At 47.3% G+C, this 15630-nt stretch overlaps 1 protein-coding gene across 1 annotated transcript in view; it reads left to right on the forward strand.

The window, feature by feature from the left end:
* ACVR1B (activin A receptor type 1B) overlaps positions 1-15630 on the forward strand; it is a 33854-nt gene that overhangs the window by 7383 nt on the left and 10841 nt on the right. The window contains exons 2-4 of the mRNA XM_055583790.1: positions 9713-9952; positions 10729-10977; positions 13756-13986. Coding sequence (XP_055439765.1) covers positions 9713-9952; positions 10729-10977; positions 13756-13986 — 720 coding nt within the window. The remainder of the gene's footprint in view (positions 1-9712; positions 9953-10728; positions 10978-13755; positions 13987-15630) is intronic.

The following is a 15630-nucleotide window of genomic DNA, read 5'->3' on the forward strand; positions in this document are numbered from 1 at the left end:
TACTCTGTACAGCCCTTCTGTGAGCCACTCTCATCCCCATTTTACAGGTGAGAAAACGGGGGCATAGAGGTTAAGCAGCGGGCCTAAAGTCTGACTCCACAGCCCATGCTCACAATCCTGCACTCTGCTGTGAGCTGTGGTGACTATTCAAGTAGCTTTCCTCCCGCCCCGCCTTTCCATCCTGCCGCTGGGGTCAGCCCTGGAGAGTGCGCCGCCTCTGTCACCTTTATGCAGCCTCCAGGATCCACTCCAGACTCTTTGCCCGCCATCACGATCCATGCAGTCTGGTCTAGTCTCGCTCATTGCCCTTATCTCTGGCTAGAACCCTGGCATTGTTGTCCTGTTGCCCATTTACTTTAGACCTCACACGCCTTGTGCTTTTCTTGGTCTTGGCCTTCTCAGCCAAATCCAACATCCTCCAAGTGTGGGACCCGCTTTGTCTTCCTACTATCCCCCAGCCAGTAACCCCATCCTCTCTGCTTTTCCTTTTGGTCCGTTATCAGTAACATAGAGGTTCACACTGGCTTAGAGTTTTCTGCTTCTCCTACTCTCCCACCCTCTACGCCCTGAAAGTTGATCCTAGGAACTGTCTTACATTTTCTTTATATGTCCTTGTTCTATCACAGAGCCTTGTGTATTTTAGGTACTTAATAATTTAATTGAATTCATTCATTTCTTTTCCATCCTCTCAGCAAAATCCTAGGTAAATAATTCCAGTTCTGTCCTGCTGTAATTTCAATATCTCCTATATATACAGTTTTCATCCTAGTCGCTCAAAAGTGCCACAGACATTTGTGCGTTACTGGGAACGTCATAATCTCTACCTCACCTCTTCATCTCTGTTGAATCCACTACCTGCCCATTTTACTTGAGATAAATTTGATCTCAACCTCATTAGTTGTTTTTTGGTGTTTTTGGTGTGTTTTTTTTTTTTTTCCCAGCTGTGCCACGCACAGCACGTGGGATTTTAGTTCCCCAGCCAGGGATCAAACCCATGCCCCCTGCAGTAGAGGCACTGGAAGCATGGCATCTTAACCACCAGACCACCAGGGAAGTCCTCAACTTCGTTAGTTTTATTCTCCATCCTTGCTGATTTTTTTCCCTTCATTGTCCTAGTTGTCTGAAACAACCATTCCTATCCCTCTTCTCAAAACTGATGTACGCTGTCACCTCTCCACACATCGTAGTGTAGTAAGTAGGTCAGGAAGCAAATACAAAACACCACTGATAAATACTCTCCCCTGCTCTAATGAGCCAGGAGTGTGTCTGTTTAAGTATAACAAAGAAAGAAAACAGAAGGTTGTACATGTCAATATAAACTTGTGGGTAAAGGAGAAATACCAAGTGGCTAGCAGACAGTCTGAATGTGACAGCTGAGTTTGTACACTTAGGTCCCAGAAACACCGGACATGCTCTGCCATAGTGATGCCTCTCCTTCCAGCTTTACCTTGACATTCCCCTGGGCAGCAGGTGGGCCCTTACTGGATGCTCAGGCATTTATAGCCAGCCATAAATTAAGTCGCAATGACAGGTCTCCTTAGCATAAACATCAAACATCTCTTTTGAGTGAGAACAAAGCTTTCATTCTCTAGACCTGAGGCTTAGGGGTGAACTTGTTTAAACAGCTCTCTGGGGTTGGGTTTGTCTCCAAGTAGAATGTCAGAAAGGCAGTTTGTAGAATAGATACAGTGTGGAGCTGGCTTTTCAAACACCTTTCTCTTACGCAAACCCCACTCTGAGACCTTTTCCCAGATTGAAATTAAATACCAAGCTTATCAAATGTCTTATTGTTAAATCTGTGCTTTTTTTTTTTCTCTCATACAAATAGCTTCCTTTATTAAGTCAGCTAGAAGTGCTTTTAACCAGTACACTTTTTGGGTACCACCAGCTACACATGTAAAATTGGACTTCATTATGGCTCTTTGGTACTTGAGAGTTTTTGTTTTATTTTAGTGTATTTTTACAGTCTAATTTTGATGATTGTGAAAACCGAAAATGCACCTCGAATCTCTGTTACCAATAGCACCGATTACTTTATTTCAGTGCAGCAGGGCTTTCCTGCCTGGTGCTGTTGTCGGCTCCCCAGCCTTTCTGGAGAAACAGACATTACCTCTACTTTGTATAGTGTGGTGCCAGACACCTCCATTTTTAAGCCCAATTCAGGGTTTTCGTAAACATTTTGACAGTTGTCTAGATCAGTAGTTACTGAACAACTTTTTCTTTTTTCTGTCTTCTTAAAGCAGTAAAAACCTTTCAAAAATGAAAATGTGGCAGCACATATGAAACAGATAAAAGCACGTCCTCTCTGGCAGAGCCCCCTGCCCTCTCAGATCACTAGGCTGAGAGCTGCTGAATGAGATTTATTAAGCACAGTGCTGTGTGTGGGCACTGTGCTGGATACCAGGGAGAAAATGAAGACAAGAAGGACTCTAGTTCCCCCCTCTAGGAGTTCACGGGTTCCTGGGACATGAGAGAGCCTACAGACTTGGGAAGGACACAGAACAACACTGTACCTTCATTTTGGGGGGTCTGCATGTGTTGGGTTTTTGTTGGTTTTGTTCTGTAGTTGAGACTGTATTATACATACTGCTTTTTAGAGATTTATGGTATTTTTAAAGCTGTGGTAAAACACGTATAACAATTTTTAGGCATTTTAAAGTGTATAAGTCAATGAAGTACCTTCATGATGTTAGGCAAACCATCACCTCTCTAGTTCCGAAACTTTTTCTTTACCCTGAAGGAAACCAACCTAGTAACCCATAAAGCCAGCATTCCCTATCTTGTCCCCTCTGCAGCCCATAATAACCACTAATATGCTTTCTGGATGTTTAATATCAATGGACTCGTACAATACATGGCTTCTTTCAATTAACATAATGTTTTCAAAGTTCATCCACGCTGTAGTAAATATCAGTAGTTTATTCCTTTTTATAGCTGACTAATACTCCATCTGATGAGGGTACCACATTTTGTTTATCCACTCTTTGTTCAGTGGACATTTGGGTTTCCACCTTTTGATGGTTGTGAATGGTGCTGTTAGGAAGATTTGTGTACAAGTTTTGTGTAAACGCTTGCTTTCATTCTTGTGGATTATATTGCACTGGGCGTGGAATTGCCAGGTTATATGGTGATTCAGTGTTTAGCCTACTGAGGAGCCACCAGGCTGTTTTCTCCGTACAGGACCTGTACCCGTGTGCGATGCTCCTCTCAGTGTGTAGAGCTCCAGTTCTCTCTGAATCTGCACCAGCATTTTCTTATGGCCTTCCTAGTGGGTGTAAAGTGGTATCTCATTGTGGTTTGGTTTCTGTTTGTTTTTGTTTTTCTATCAAATGTAATTTTTTTTTAGCTGACAAGCACTTTTCTACAGATGCACTCTTGGGACATTACATGGCAAAAACAGAAGTTTTTTCTCTAGTTTTTTTCCCCCCTCTTTTTTTACCTTATTAAAAATGAGATTGGTCCTAAAAATATAGAAAGAAATATAAATTCACCAAAAAACTGTACATTATCAGAAAGTCACTAAAACACCACATTTGGTTATATGTGGTTTTGGTTTACATTTGAATTTGACATTCATTTGCATTTGATATGATGTTGACCATCTTTTCATGTACTTTTTGGTCATTTGTATATCTTTTTTTGGAGAAAGGTCCATTCAAATCATTTGCTCATTTTAAAATTATTTTTTGTCATCAAGTTTTAAGAGTGAGTTCTTTACACATTCTGGATGCAAGACCGTTATTAGATGCATGATTTTTGAATATTTTCTCTCATTCTGTAGGTTCTCTTCACACTGTCTTGATATTATCCTTTGAGACACAAAAGTTTTTTAATTTGGTGAAGGCCAGTTCATCTATTTTTCTTTTGTTGCTTGTGTTTTAGCTGTCATATCTAGGAGCCCATTGCCAAATCCAAGGTCATGAAGATTTACCCTTATTTTCATTTAAAAAATTTTAGAATATAAACTTTAGCTCTTATATTTTGGTCTTTGACTTACATTGAATTAATTACATTACTTACATTGTGTAATAACTTAAATTAATTAATCTTGGTGTGTGGTGTGAAGGGTCTGACTTCATTCTTTTGCATGTGGATTTCTGTTTGTTGAAGACTAGTCTTCCCACCTCCAAAATGTTTTAGACAGTCTTGTGGAAAATCAGTTGATGATATATAGATCTGTTTCTGGACTCTCATTTCTGTTTCATTGATTTATAGTCTGCACTTAGGCCAGTTCATACTGTTCTGATAGCTGTAGCTTTGTAGTAAGTTTGAATCAGGTAATGTGAGTCCTCAAACTTTGTTCTCTTTCTTTTCCCTCTCCCAGGATCATCTTGGCTTTTCAGGGTCACAGAGTTGTGTAGAATTGTGGTCTTTGTTCTATCCCAAGAAAGCTCTAGGGAGTTTGGATATGGTCCAAGGAAGAATAATTAAAAAGATCACAGGTTGTAATAGGCTGTTCTCATCAGTTTGGGCTGTGTGATGGATGCTGTCATCTGGAAAGAGGAGGGCTCAGACGCAGCGATGATCAAGTTGTGAAGTCATGAAGAGTAAGAGGAGAGGGGGCACAGGCTGATTTGGGCGCCAAATCTTAACTCTTGTGGAACTAGAAGGTTACCCAGTGAAGTTTGGAAGAGGCAGGTTTAGTATCCCTAAACAGGACAATGTGCCATCCTAAACTGATGAAACTTACCATCCCCAAGGAGTATATGTGTATGTGTGTACACACACACACACACACACACACACACACACACGTATAAGCCAAAAATCATAGATGCTGTAGCTTTAAAACATCATGAACCTTCGTGTACCAGGACGAATGTGTGTGTTCTGCGGCTGCCTCTTACCTTCTGAGGTTGGTGCCTCCACCTTGCCCCTCCCACACCCTGTCCGCTGGTGATGTGGGCTGATGGGCAGTGAGTTTAGCCACTTGGTTCTTGGGAATTTCTAGTTGTTGGGACAACAGCCTTGACTGAGTGTCCTCCAGAGTATGCCGTGGGCAGGAGAGAGGGGCCTGCGTGGGGCTGTCTTTGCTCAGACCCAGTGTTTTAGCGGCTCCATAATATGCAGCGAGACAGAGTCTGCCCAAGTCGGGACTTGTCAGCCTTCCTCCAGACACAGCCTCTCTCCCAAATTAAATTTGCTTTGATATTCTACCACAGACCACCTTCTCATCATACTTTGAAAACACGTTCAAATCCTGCCGTAATGTCTTTAGTTCAGGTTTGACTAACTTGTTCATATCAAAATGCTATGCTAGTGAGAGTTTCACTCTGACCACTTTTAACCTGCTTTTGTGACTCCTCTGTGACTGGGTTTCCTAATTGTGTTATTTCTAACGCTTTGGTCAGGAACACGGAGCGTGTTAGGTATGTACTGTTTGTGTACATGTGTGTAGGCTGATTTCACCTGATGAGTCACTATGAAACAGATTATAAATGGCTGTTATCAGTAGTCCAGATTTAGTTTTTCAAAGAAATCAAAAGCTAAATTTGTGATTTAGTGTACTAGAAAAGTTTTAGTAAATTCAGATGTTTTTTTTTTTGGCCATGCCACATGGCTTGCTGGAGCTTAGTTCCCTGACCAGGGATGAAACCTGGGCCCATGGCAGTAAAGTGCAGAGTCCTAACCACTGGATTGCCAGAGAATCCCATAATTCAGATGTTTTTATACTTTTATGATCACTTCGTTTCAATGAAAAATGAATATTAACAGAAGACAATTTAGAGACCAGTCTTTTTTGGGTCTTCCCTGATGGTCCAGTGGTTAAGAGTCTGCCTTGCAATACAGGGGATGTGGGTTCGATCCCAGGTTGGGGAACTAAGATGGCACATGCCACGGGGCAACTAAGCCCACCAGTAAAGAAAAAAATGTTAAAAAAAAATGATTAAGACTAGTCTTTCTTTAAAGTTCAGAAAAAGGTATATGGAATTAAAGCAGAACTTCCCAGTGTTGAATCAGTGATCCAAGCAATGTGAATTTAAAAACAAACTAGATTCAGATTTCAGCTGGAGGATTTTGGAGCTTATCTGGTTCAGCCCCTTCTTTCTGGTTAATGATGAGGAAAATGATGTTCAGGAAGGTTAAAATGAGTTGCCCAAAACCACGCAACTAGTTACTGGCAGAGCTGAGACTCAAACAGCAGTTCCTTGCTGTGGTCTTGCTGTAACCTGGCACTTCCTAATTAGTGGTTAGAGAGACATGTCATACATGAATGTGTTTACTTGAGTTTTACACTGAAGGGAGTGATTAAAATTTATTGAATACCTATTTGCTTCGCATTTTTTAAGTCTCATTATTGTTCAGTTGTTATGTCCTACTCTTTGCAACCCCCGTGAACTGCAGCATCCTTGTCCTTCACCATCTCCCAGAGTTTGCTCACACTCATGTCCATTGAGTCGGTGATGCCATCCAACCATCTCATCCTCTGTCACCCCCTTCTCTTCCTGTCCTCAATCTTTCGCAGCCTCAGGATCTTTTCCACTGAGTTGGCTCGTAAATCTCTTATTTCATGTAATTCTTACATAGTCCTGTGAGGTAATTAACAGCCCCACTTTTCAGATTAGGCAGCTGGGGTGCAGAAAGGTTACTGACTCGTTCAAGGTCATGTGACTGATAGAGCTGGTGTTTGAGCCCTGGGTCTGTGTGACCTGCTCCTGCCATGCTCCCCTGCTGTGGCTCTAGAGAGAGTAACAGAAACCTCACAGGGGCGTGGGCAGTGGTGATGGCTATCTCAAAAATACCCTTTTCAGACTTCTCACTCCCTTGGTATAAAGTAAACCTGTACACAGATGTAGGCAGCCTTGTCAGAGGACCAACAGCACTCGGCAGATGTGGGCTGATCTTCAGACGGTCTCTGTCACATAAATGGTATTTTCTGGCTGGGCTGCCGAGGCCCAGATAGAGTCAGGGACTTGCCCAATCCCTTATCACAAAGCCGCATGGCCCCGCTCCCAGTTCCGTTCTTCGTCCCGTCTAGCATAGATTTCACCACTTTTGTTCTTTCCTGTCTTACACCAAGATTGTTTAAGTACTTCCCAAAAATAATGAGCCACGTGTGGGTGTGCTCGTCCTCCAGGATGAATCACTGTGAAAGAGGCCATGAACCAGGGAAAGGGGAGCGCATGTCTGGGAGCAGGGGCTCTGCTTCCCCGGCTGCTAACTGACAGACTCTGAAGGGAGCTGCTTTTCCAGAGGCGGCCGCGGGTCTGGCCCGCGTGTCCCACTGTGCTCAGAATAGCCCTCTGGGAGTCGTTCACTTTCCCTTCTGGCTTCCGAAAATAGCCCCGAGACTGTGCTCATCCCCAGCCGGCCGTCGGGGCGCGTGTGTTGAGAGGTGTGCATGCCACGGGGACCCCTTTTGTGCCTGAATGTCCCCATTGACAGAGAGAGGAATGGGCGTTCGAGCTCGCTGATGAGTAGGCAGGACTCCAGCATGAGTCAAAGGGGTTTGGGCTGAGTGTTCTGAGAGTTGCAGAAGTAAATTTCAGTCAGCAAGAAGAATGACATTTTGAAGGAATTTACTTTTAAAATTCCTTTTGTGTTTGGGATCCTAGTCTAAAGGGTACCTGCTTTAAACTTCCTGCCTTTAAAATACAACACTCCCCAAGCCCTTCAGTAGAGAGCTGCGTGTCTTGGAATTTCTCCCAGAAGAAAGGGCTCTGATCAAACGCTGTGGGGGGAAAAAAAAAATATCCCGCAGGCCGTGAGGTGAAGATCCACGCTGTCCGAGTACCTATCCGAGGTCGCTCTCCTTTATTTCCTTGATGGGGATGGTGAGGATCGTGTCGTTTACAGAAAGCCTGCCGGAATGAGGAGTTGGACCCAGAGATATTTCTATTCTGTCTTTGGATTTGAAAGGCCAGGAGATGCCTTTCAGTGTTTTAGAGGAAGAGACAAAGATAGACTGTTTACAGCCGAAAGGGGTGAGTTACAACAGGATAGTTTTTCACGGGACTGGTCATAAATGACTCTTCTCCAAGGGCCATAGTTTGAATATGTTCCCTCTTGGTATCCAGATAGTATGCGCGTAGTGTCCAGCCGGGGACTCGGGTGCCCCTTCCACTTGCATCCCTGATGGGTGAGTGCTGTGTGCAGCCCCGTGAGCCCCAGCCTCGGGACCCTGGTGGGTCGAGCCGTTCTCCTACCCATCCCCAGAGGTCAGGGCTGGGTTAGGCTCCTGGGAGGCAGTGCTGGGGAGAACCAGCTGCTGCTGTCTGTGCTATTCCTGTTAGATGGATAAATAAAGGATTTCAGATTCCAGGACTGCTGAACTGACTTTCAGAGGCACCAAATTCATTTACAGTAATTTCCTGTCAACAGTGCACACTTAGGGATAATACACACCCAGCCAAACTTGTTAGTCCCAGAGATGATTGCGTATACTATCTATTTGGGGGGGGGGGTGGTGGAATATATATATATATATATATCACTTTTTAAGTGATGATATCCAAGGCCCTTTCAGAGTGGGTAGATTTATTGAGTACTTTCTATACGTTGGCTTCCCAGATGGCACTAGTGGTAAAGAACCTGCTTGCCAGCACAGGAGACATAAGAAACGCGAGTTCAGTCCCTGGATTGGGAAGATCTGGAAAAGGGCATGGCAACCCACTCCAATATTCTTGCCTGGGAAATCCCATGGACAGGGGAGCCTGGCGGGCTACAATCCACAGGGTTGCAAAGAGTCACACACTACTAAAGCAACATAGCCTGCATCCATTCTGTGCATTAGCTTATTTAATCCTCACAATGACTGTATGAAGTAGGCACTAATATTACCCTCTTTGGAGGGTGTTCTTTTTGCCCCTCTTGAAAGGGGTACCTGCTGGGAACGAAAGGGAGGAAGAGGTTGTTGGACCAGTCAGGGGAAGCTTATCAAAGGAAGTGACGTTTAAGCTGAATTTTAAAGAACTTGTAAGAATTAGCCAGGAAAAAACCATTGCAGCAAAACCCTGTGTGAGAGAGCATGCACACTGCATTCAGGAAACTGTAGGCGTTTCTGGTGCAGAGAAGGGAGATGGGGTTGAAGATGGCTCAAGGAAGCGGTGGTGCTGGAAGCAGTGTGTGGGGGAGGGGCCCTCTTGTCTCCCAGGGGACCGTGCTTTGCTCTTATCTTTAGACGTCGAAATTCAAAAGAAAACCCTTTTCCTAGCCACAAGACAGTTTTTTAAAGTAAGTCTAAGTCTAAAGCAGCCCTCCTCCTCCCAGTGGTGCAGTGGTAAAGAATCCACCTGCTGATGAAAGAGACACGGGTTCAATCCCTGGGTCAGGGAGATTCCCTGGAGAAGGAAATGGCAACCCACTCCAGTATTCTTGCCTGGGAAATCCCACAGAGAGGAGTCTGGCAGACTACAGTCCATGGGGTCACAAAGTCAGACACAACCTAGCTACTAAACAACAACAACATATAACAGTCTAAAGCAGAGTTAAAAAGGCAGTTTCTTTGTTTCTTGAAGACATAAACTAGAGCAATTAGAGGAAAATGGGGGGGGGGGTGGGGTGTGGCGGAGCAGAAAGCCTTGTCTGTGATCTGAATAGACAGGTGAAAAGGTTGGGCTTCCCCTGACGACATCATCTCTGGCCCCATCCCTGTAAAAAGCACCTTGTTTTGGAACTGAGAGTGTGCTAGGGGATTGTATTCTAACTCCAGAGGAGGACCTAGGCTAAGACCTCACACTGACGTCAGTGTCCACTTCCAAATTCCCCACAGCTCTGTTGTGTGCGTGCACCAGCTGCCTCCAAGCCAACTACACGTGTGAGACGGATGGGGCCTGCATGGTCTCCATTTTCAACCTGGACGGGATGGAGCACCACGTGCGCACCTGCATCCCCAAAGTGGAGCTGGTCCCTGCCGGGAAGCCCTTCTACTGCCTGAGCTCTGAGGACTTGCGCAACACGCACTGCTGCTACACCGACTTCTGCAACAAGATCGACCTGAGGGTGCCCAGCGGTGAGTGGACACCCTTGTTGGACTATTGGCTCGTCGTGGAGGTAGGGCACCCCTGTCATTTCACCCTTCTCTACTATGCCCCCGCCCCTTCGTTGGAGGCTAGGTGAAGGCGCCTTTTGGATGCTCCCTGAGGTGACATGGGAGGGCATTCCTCCCAATTCTGGTCTGTAGATCCCAGGAAAGGGGGAGAGACTTGTCGAGTGCACCACAGAGGTGAAAGCCACGTTTTGGGTCGTGGCTGAGGAGCCATCGGCAGCTGGTGGGGAGTGGGAGAGCCAGCCAGAGATCCCCATGGGAGGGTCTGGGGTGATCCCGGAGGAGGCAGCCCATAAGCCATGTGATGGTGATGGCAAAATGGGAAGAGGAACTTGAGGCAGGAAGGATGGCGCTCTAAGCTGGGGAGTGGTAGACACCAGCCTTCACAGGTCCGCCACTTAAAGAGGCGTGACTGGGGAGATCTGAGGAGGCGGGGAGAGACCAAGTTGAGCTTCAGGAGGCCGTCACAATGGAGGAGCAGAACCTGGTGTGTGCCTGGGGCATGGGGGTGGGAAGACACCATGAAACGCTATGAAATGACCAAGCAGGCTGCAGCGGGTGCCATAACTCGAGAGGCTGGCATGTGAGAGCATCCAGACAGATCCACCAGCCCAGTGAGGCCAAAGAGCGGGGAGAGGAAGGGGGCATCTCCACCTGGATGGAGAAGCCCGGGAGAGGGTGGCCTTGGCGGTCCCACGTTCTCACTCTCTTCTTGCCCTCTCCTCTCTCACCTGCCCCAGGTCACCTCAAGGAGCCTGAGCACCCCTCCATGTGGGGGCCCGTGGAGCTGGTGGGCATTATTGCCGGCCCAGTGTTCCTCCTCTTTCTCATCATCATCATTGTTTTCCTCGTCATTAACTATCATCAGCGCGTCTATCACAACCGCCAGAGGCTGGACATGGAGGACCCCTCGTGTGAGATGTGTCTCTCCAAGGACAAGACGCTCCAGGACCTGGTCTACGACCTCTCCACGTCAGGGTCTGGCTCAGGTACTGCCTCTTCAGGCCTCGTGCCGGCCGTTAGCCTTCCTCGCTGCCTCCCAGCACGATGGAACGTTCAGGAAGAAGGCTGGCCATGTGCTTTCAGAATTCCCCTTCTTTAGGAGTCTTGACACGTAATAAGATGATGGGGTTCACAGAAAATCTCTCATTCTCTGGAATTCCAAGCATGAGCTGCAAAACTCTCCCTTCCAGAGTCCCTGCCTCTCTTCAAGTCTTGTAACCATGCAGCTATTAAAATTCACCTGGTTCCGCCTGAGCAGCAGAGTGCTCAGTGTCAGGGCCCCTTTGGAGAAACTGGAGTGTGCCGGGTTCCTGTGAGGTGGTGGCAGCTAATCATTGATCTGTGAGCAACCGCAAGGGGAGTTTGAGGACACCGAGTAAGGCCAGAGAGCTGGGGTTGGGTAAATCATTGACTCGTACCAGTTGCCCAAGGGTTTATGGTGGCAGTTGAAAGAAGAGCAGCCAGGGCTTCCAGCATGGCGTCAGCACCACTTCTGGAGCTGCCTGTCAGTGACCGAGCCTTTCTTAGGTGGACCTCGACGTGAGGCTAGAACTTAGGGTAAGGGCCGTTGGGTGGTTCCAGTCTGAGGGTAGAGCTGAGCTAGCTAGTAGATGTGGCTGTGAGTACAAAGCAGTCTTTTTAGGAAGATAAATAATTATTTTAGTGACAGTGCTATTCTGTCCCTATGGGGGAAAATGTGGATACAAAGGCCGCTGTTGCCATTCTAACTCAGACTTAGAGGCTCGAGTCCGTGAGAGTCCCACGTGTGTTGGTGTATGTTTTTTCAGCCCATGACAGACCCTTCTGTGGGGAAATTACGCCATCAGTCATGGCCAGACATCCCTTCTTGAGCACAGGAATACTTTGAGCTCTGACATCTTCTGAATTTCCGTGGTTTTGCCTTTATTAAGCTCTGCAGTAGAAAGTGCCAAGATGATGGATATATTTAAAAGCTGCATATTTTTAGGAAGAGAGAAAATATATGGCTTGTTCTTTGCTGAAAGAGGGTAGGGCAGTGGTTAGGACTGACTGGCTCTGTGACTTGATTTGCTGATGGAGGAGGGTCGCTCAGGTTTTCTGGAGTCTTTTTTTAAGATCGGGATTAGCCAAGTCGAGGGCAGGTCCAGGGTGGTTTCTCTGTCATCTGGAGTGAAATGATGAGTAACTGTTTCTCTCTGGTTGGTTTAGTCCACTCTTAATTCAGAATATGCAAAGCTTCCAAGGTGCTGGGGTTTTAATCCTGTGGCCTTAAAGTAATAAGTCTTTGCTGCTTGTGTAACTTTCAGTTCACACTAACAAGTTTGTGTTGAGCATCCTGTGGGTGATACAGGGTAAACAAGATGAGCAAGAGGCCGAGCCGGGACTGGATAGAAGAGATTGTGGGGAAGGATCTCACAGAGGAGGTCGTGTTTGAAGGGGTCCTGCGTTGAAAGTTTTGAGAGTGGGAAGAGGGCAGTAAACGTTCCAGGCCACCGGAAAACCCTCGAGCGAGAGGACAAAAAGACACAAATGTTCACTGAGTGTTCAGGGAATGATCCAGAGGCCGGCTTGTTGTCCAGGCCCTGGTGGGAAAACGCTTGGGCTGTGCTTTGTCTGATGAGGGGAGAGGCAGCTACCGAAGGCTGTCGTGTGAGAAAGCGTGTGCTCATGTTTTCCTGCGGAAAGAATTCTGGCAGTGGTGTGGAGGGTGAATTCATCCATCTCTCAGCCCCCTGTTAGGGAGGGCAGGGTGAGGCTGGCTGTGCAGGGTGTGTGGGGCGAGCCAGGTCAGAGGGGAGGCAGAGAGACCGCTGGAAGTCTTCCAGAGGTGGTTAGAACAGGTCAGGAGGGCCGGGAGAGGAGGGGGCCAGATTGAGAAGCATTTGGCGGCTCTGTGCTGTGGGAGTTACAGGTATAAACTTTGGAGTCAGTCTTATGTGCTTTGCCATTTACAGCTTGTGTGAATTCCAGTAAATAACTTAACCTTCCCCTTTGAGGCTTAGTTTTCTCATTTGTAAAATGGGCACAATAATAATAATACCTACCTTATGGGTGGTTGTGAGGAAATGAGGTCATTTATGCAAGTGCCTCATGCATAGTAAACATGCAGTAAACAGCTTGGGGGTTGATAACACTTTGATTTGTTCAGTCAAGGAGAGGGAGAAAGTTAGTCCCGATGGTGGAGCTGACTGGAGAGGGAGGGAGACACTCCTTGCATGGATCAAATGAGGTGATAAATGAGTCCTATAAAGACAGTGAAATTAATCTGAGAACCAGCCTGGGCAGTCGTCCCCCCACCCCCAGTCCTGCTGCATCTGGAGCTCTTGTGAGCAGAACCCTGATCCCTTTGGAGAGTGGTGGGAACTTGGTGTGCCCTGAGCTCGGGTTGGCTTTCATGGGTCACGCAGCACTGCCCTCTAGTGGCCACTGAGCAGAGCAGCCAGAGGCGCTCTGCTCACTCAACCCCTTGACTTTGCTCTTCTTCCACATAAAGCGGCTGTGGGTGGCCTGGCCCACAGGAGGCTGGCTGAAGAGTTAGTAAATCCGGCTAGACAGTTACATTCAGATCTGTCGTCCATACTAGCTGGGAGGAGAGCCCGCGTAGATGAGGAGCAGCTAATCACATGCACTTCCCGTCGGGGCTCCCGAGCTCTCCGTGGTCAGTGGACCGCTGTAGCATGGAGGCGCTTCATGAAGGGCTTCTCCAGCGTGGCAGTGAGAGTGGGAGTTGCAAAGTTCAGCAAATGTATGCAATGTCGGCTTTCTTTCCCTCCTTTGGTCCCCAGGGTTACCCCTTTTTGTCCAGCGCACAGTGGCCCGGACCATCGTTCTACAGGAAATTATTGGCAAGGGCCGGTTTGGAGAAGTGTGGCGTGGCCGCTGGCGGGGCGGTGATGTGGCTGTGAAAATATTCTCTTCTCGGGAGGAACGGTCTTGGTTCCGGGAAGCAGAAATATACCAGACAGTCATGCTTCGCCATGAGAACATCCTCGGGTTCATCGCCGCTGACAATAAAGGTAAAGGGCTGGGCTCACAGACAAGGTGTCCCGGAGCCCACCCCAGGCTCGCTGGAGGGACGGCCGGGCCTGAACAGCCGCGAGACGGCACGGTTGTGTTTGCCCTCGCAGTTGCTCCCCATAGAACGAGAGCAAGAGTAAGGCAGTGGTTTTCAAACTTTGCCTCTACGAAAAGCTTGTACTGAAATCCAGGTTATTAAGCAAGTAAACAAGCAGTTATTAAACAGGTAAATAAGCCCTCATCCTACCTGCTCACTCTCCCTTCTGTGATACCCCAAACCCACCTCCAGGGTAGTCCCTAGAGGAGCTTCAGTAAACTTACGTTGAAAACAACTGGAAGGAAGAAGGGAAGCTTCAACCCCTGCAAGGAAAGGACAGCCCCAGGGAAGCCTGTGGCCCACACTCCTTGGCAGAGCGGCGTCATGCGCATTGTTGCAGTGGAGCAGGCGCCCCAGAGCCACGGCCTGCCTCCCCCCGCTGCCCCACCGTGGCCTTCAAGCTCAGCTTTTGATCCACTTATATCTGAGGGTCCTTGTTTCCTCCTCCCTCCTCCACTGGTTTTGCTCCACTTTTTTGAGTCTCTCTCATGTGCCCAGGCATGTTCTCATTTTTAAGAGCCTCACTGACAAGCAAAAGAGAAAAGTAAACTAATGGTTGATTATAGGAAGTAATCAAACAACAGGTATTCTGGTGAGCGCAAAACGGGGGTGAGATGGGGGTCACGGAGATCATACCTGGGCTTGGTTGAGGCAGAGGTGGCAGGGAGCTGGTCAGAAAGAAAAACCAATGAAAAGAGAAGTCCAAACATGTGCAGAGGGGTAATGTCTTTGGGAAGCTGCAGGTGACTCAGAACATTCCAGCCAAAGACATGGGTGGAAAGGTGGCGGAGGCCAGGTTATGGGGAGCCATTTTGAGAGGATTGTATTTTATTTTAGAGAGTGGGTAGTAATTGACATTTCATTCGTCGATTCAGTAATATTCACTGTCTACTGTCTGGTCCTGGGGTCATCACACATAAGACCAAGGCACAGTTCCTGCCTGTGCCCAGGAGGGGAGGACAGCCGGCACCTGGGCAGGCAGCGCACTTAAGACAGAAAGACCGTGGGTGGTGCTGTTTGCATTTTAGAACAGTGTCTCTGGCAGTCAGGACACGGTTCGCTCCATGGTCCAGCAATTTTAGAAGTCGCTGCTGGCAGAGGCTACGGAAGATGCTAAGTGTTTGTTTTTCTGTCCTAAATCAACAGCAGGCTGCTTGTTTCTCACATTGCTGTGGGGGTTGTAAAGGCCTCAGCTGCCCCCAGACTGGAGAGCCTTGACCTCTCACGCAAGGGAGGGGAGAATTCCTTGCTCCTTCTGAGTAAGCTTGGTGCTTTTTAAAACAGATTTACCTTTTGATGATTACTTTAAATCTGACATGTATTTTAAAGGCTCAAAAAGACGTCTTCCCTTTTAACTTATAAGCAGGGTCCTCTGGACCTCAGGGGTGTATTTGATGGACCCCTTGCTTGTAATCAGAGAAGCAAAGGTTGGTGCTTCCCCAGGAACCACTCCCTGTATTGATTCTGGCAGCTCGTGTGAGTAGGATCTGGCTGTTGAAACCCACGTCAGGGCCAGGGGAGGAGAAAGAGCAGACTCCTTTGTTCT

The sequence above is a fragment of the Bubalus kerabau genome, chromosome 1, assembly GCF_029407905.1.
Source record: "Bubalus kerabau isolate K-KA32 ecotype Philippines breed swamp buffalo chromosome 1, PCC_UOA_SB_1v2, whole genome shotgun sequence".
Classification (NCBI taxonomy): domain Eukaryota; kingdom Metazoa; phylum Chordata; class Mammalia; order Artiodactyla; family Bovidae; genus Bubalus; species Bubalus kerabau.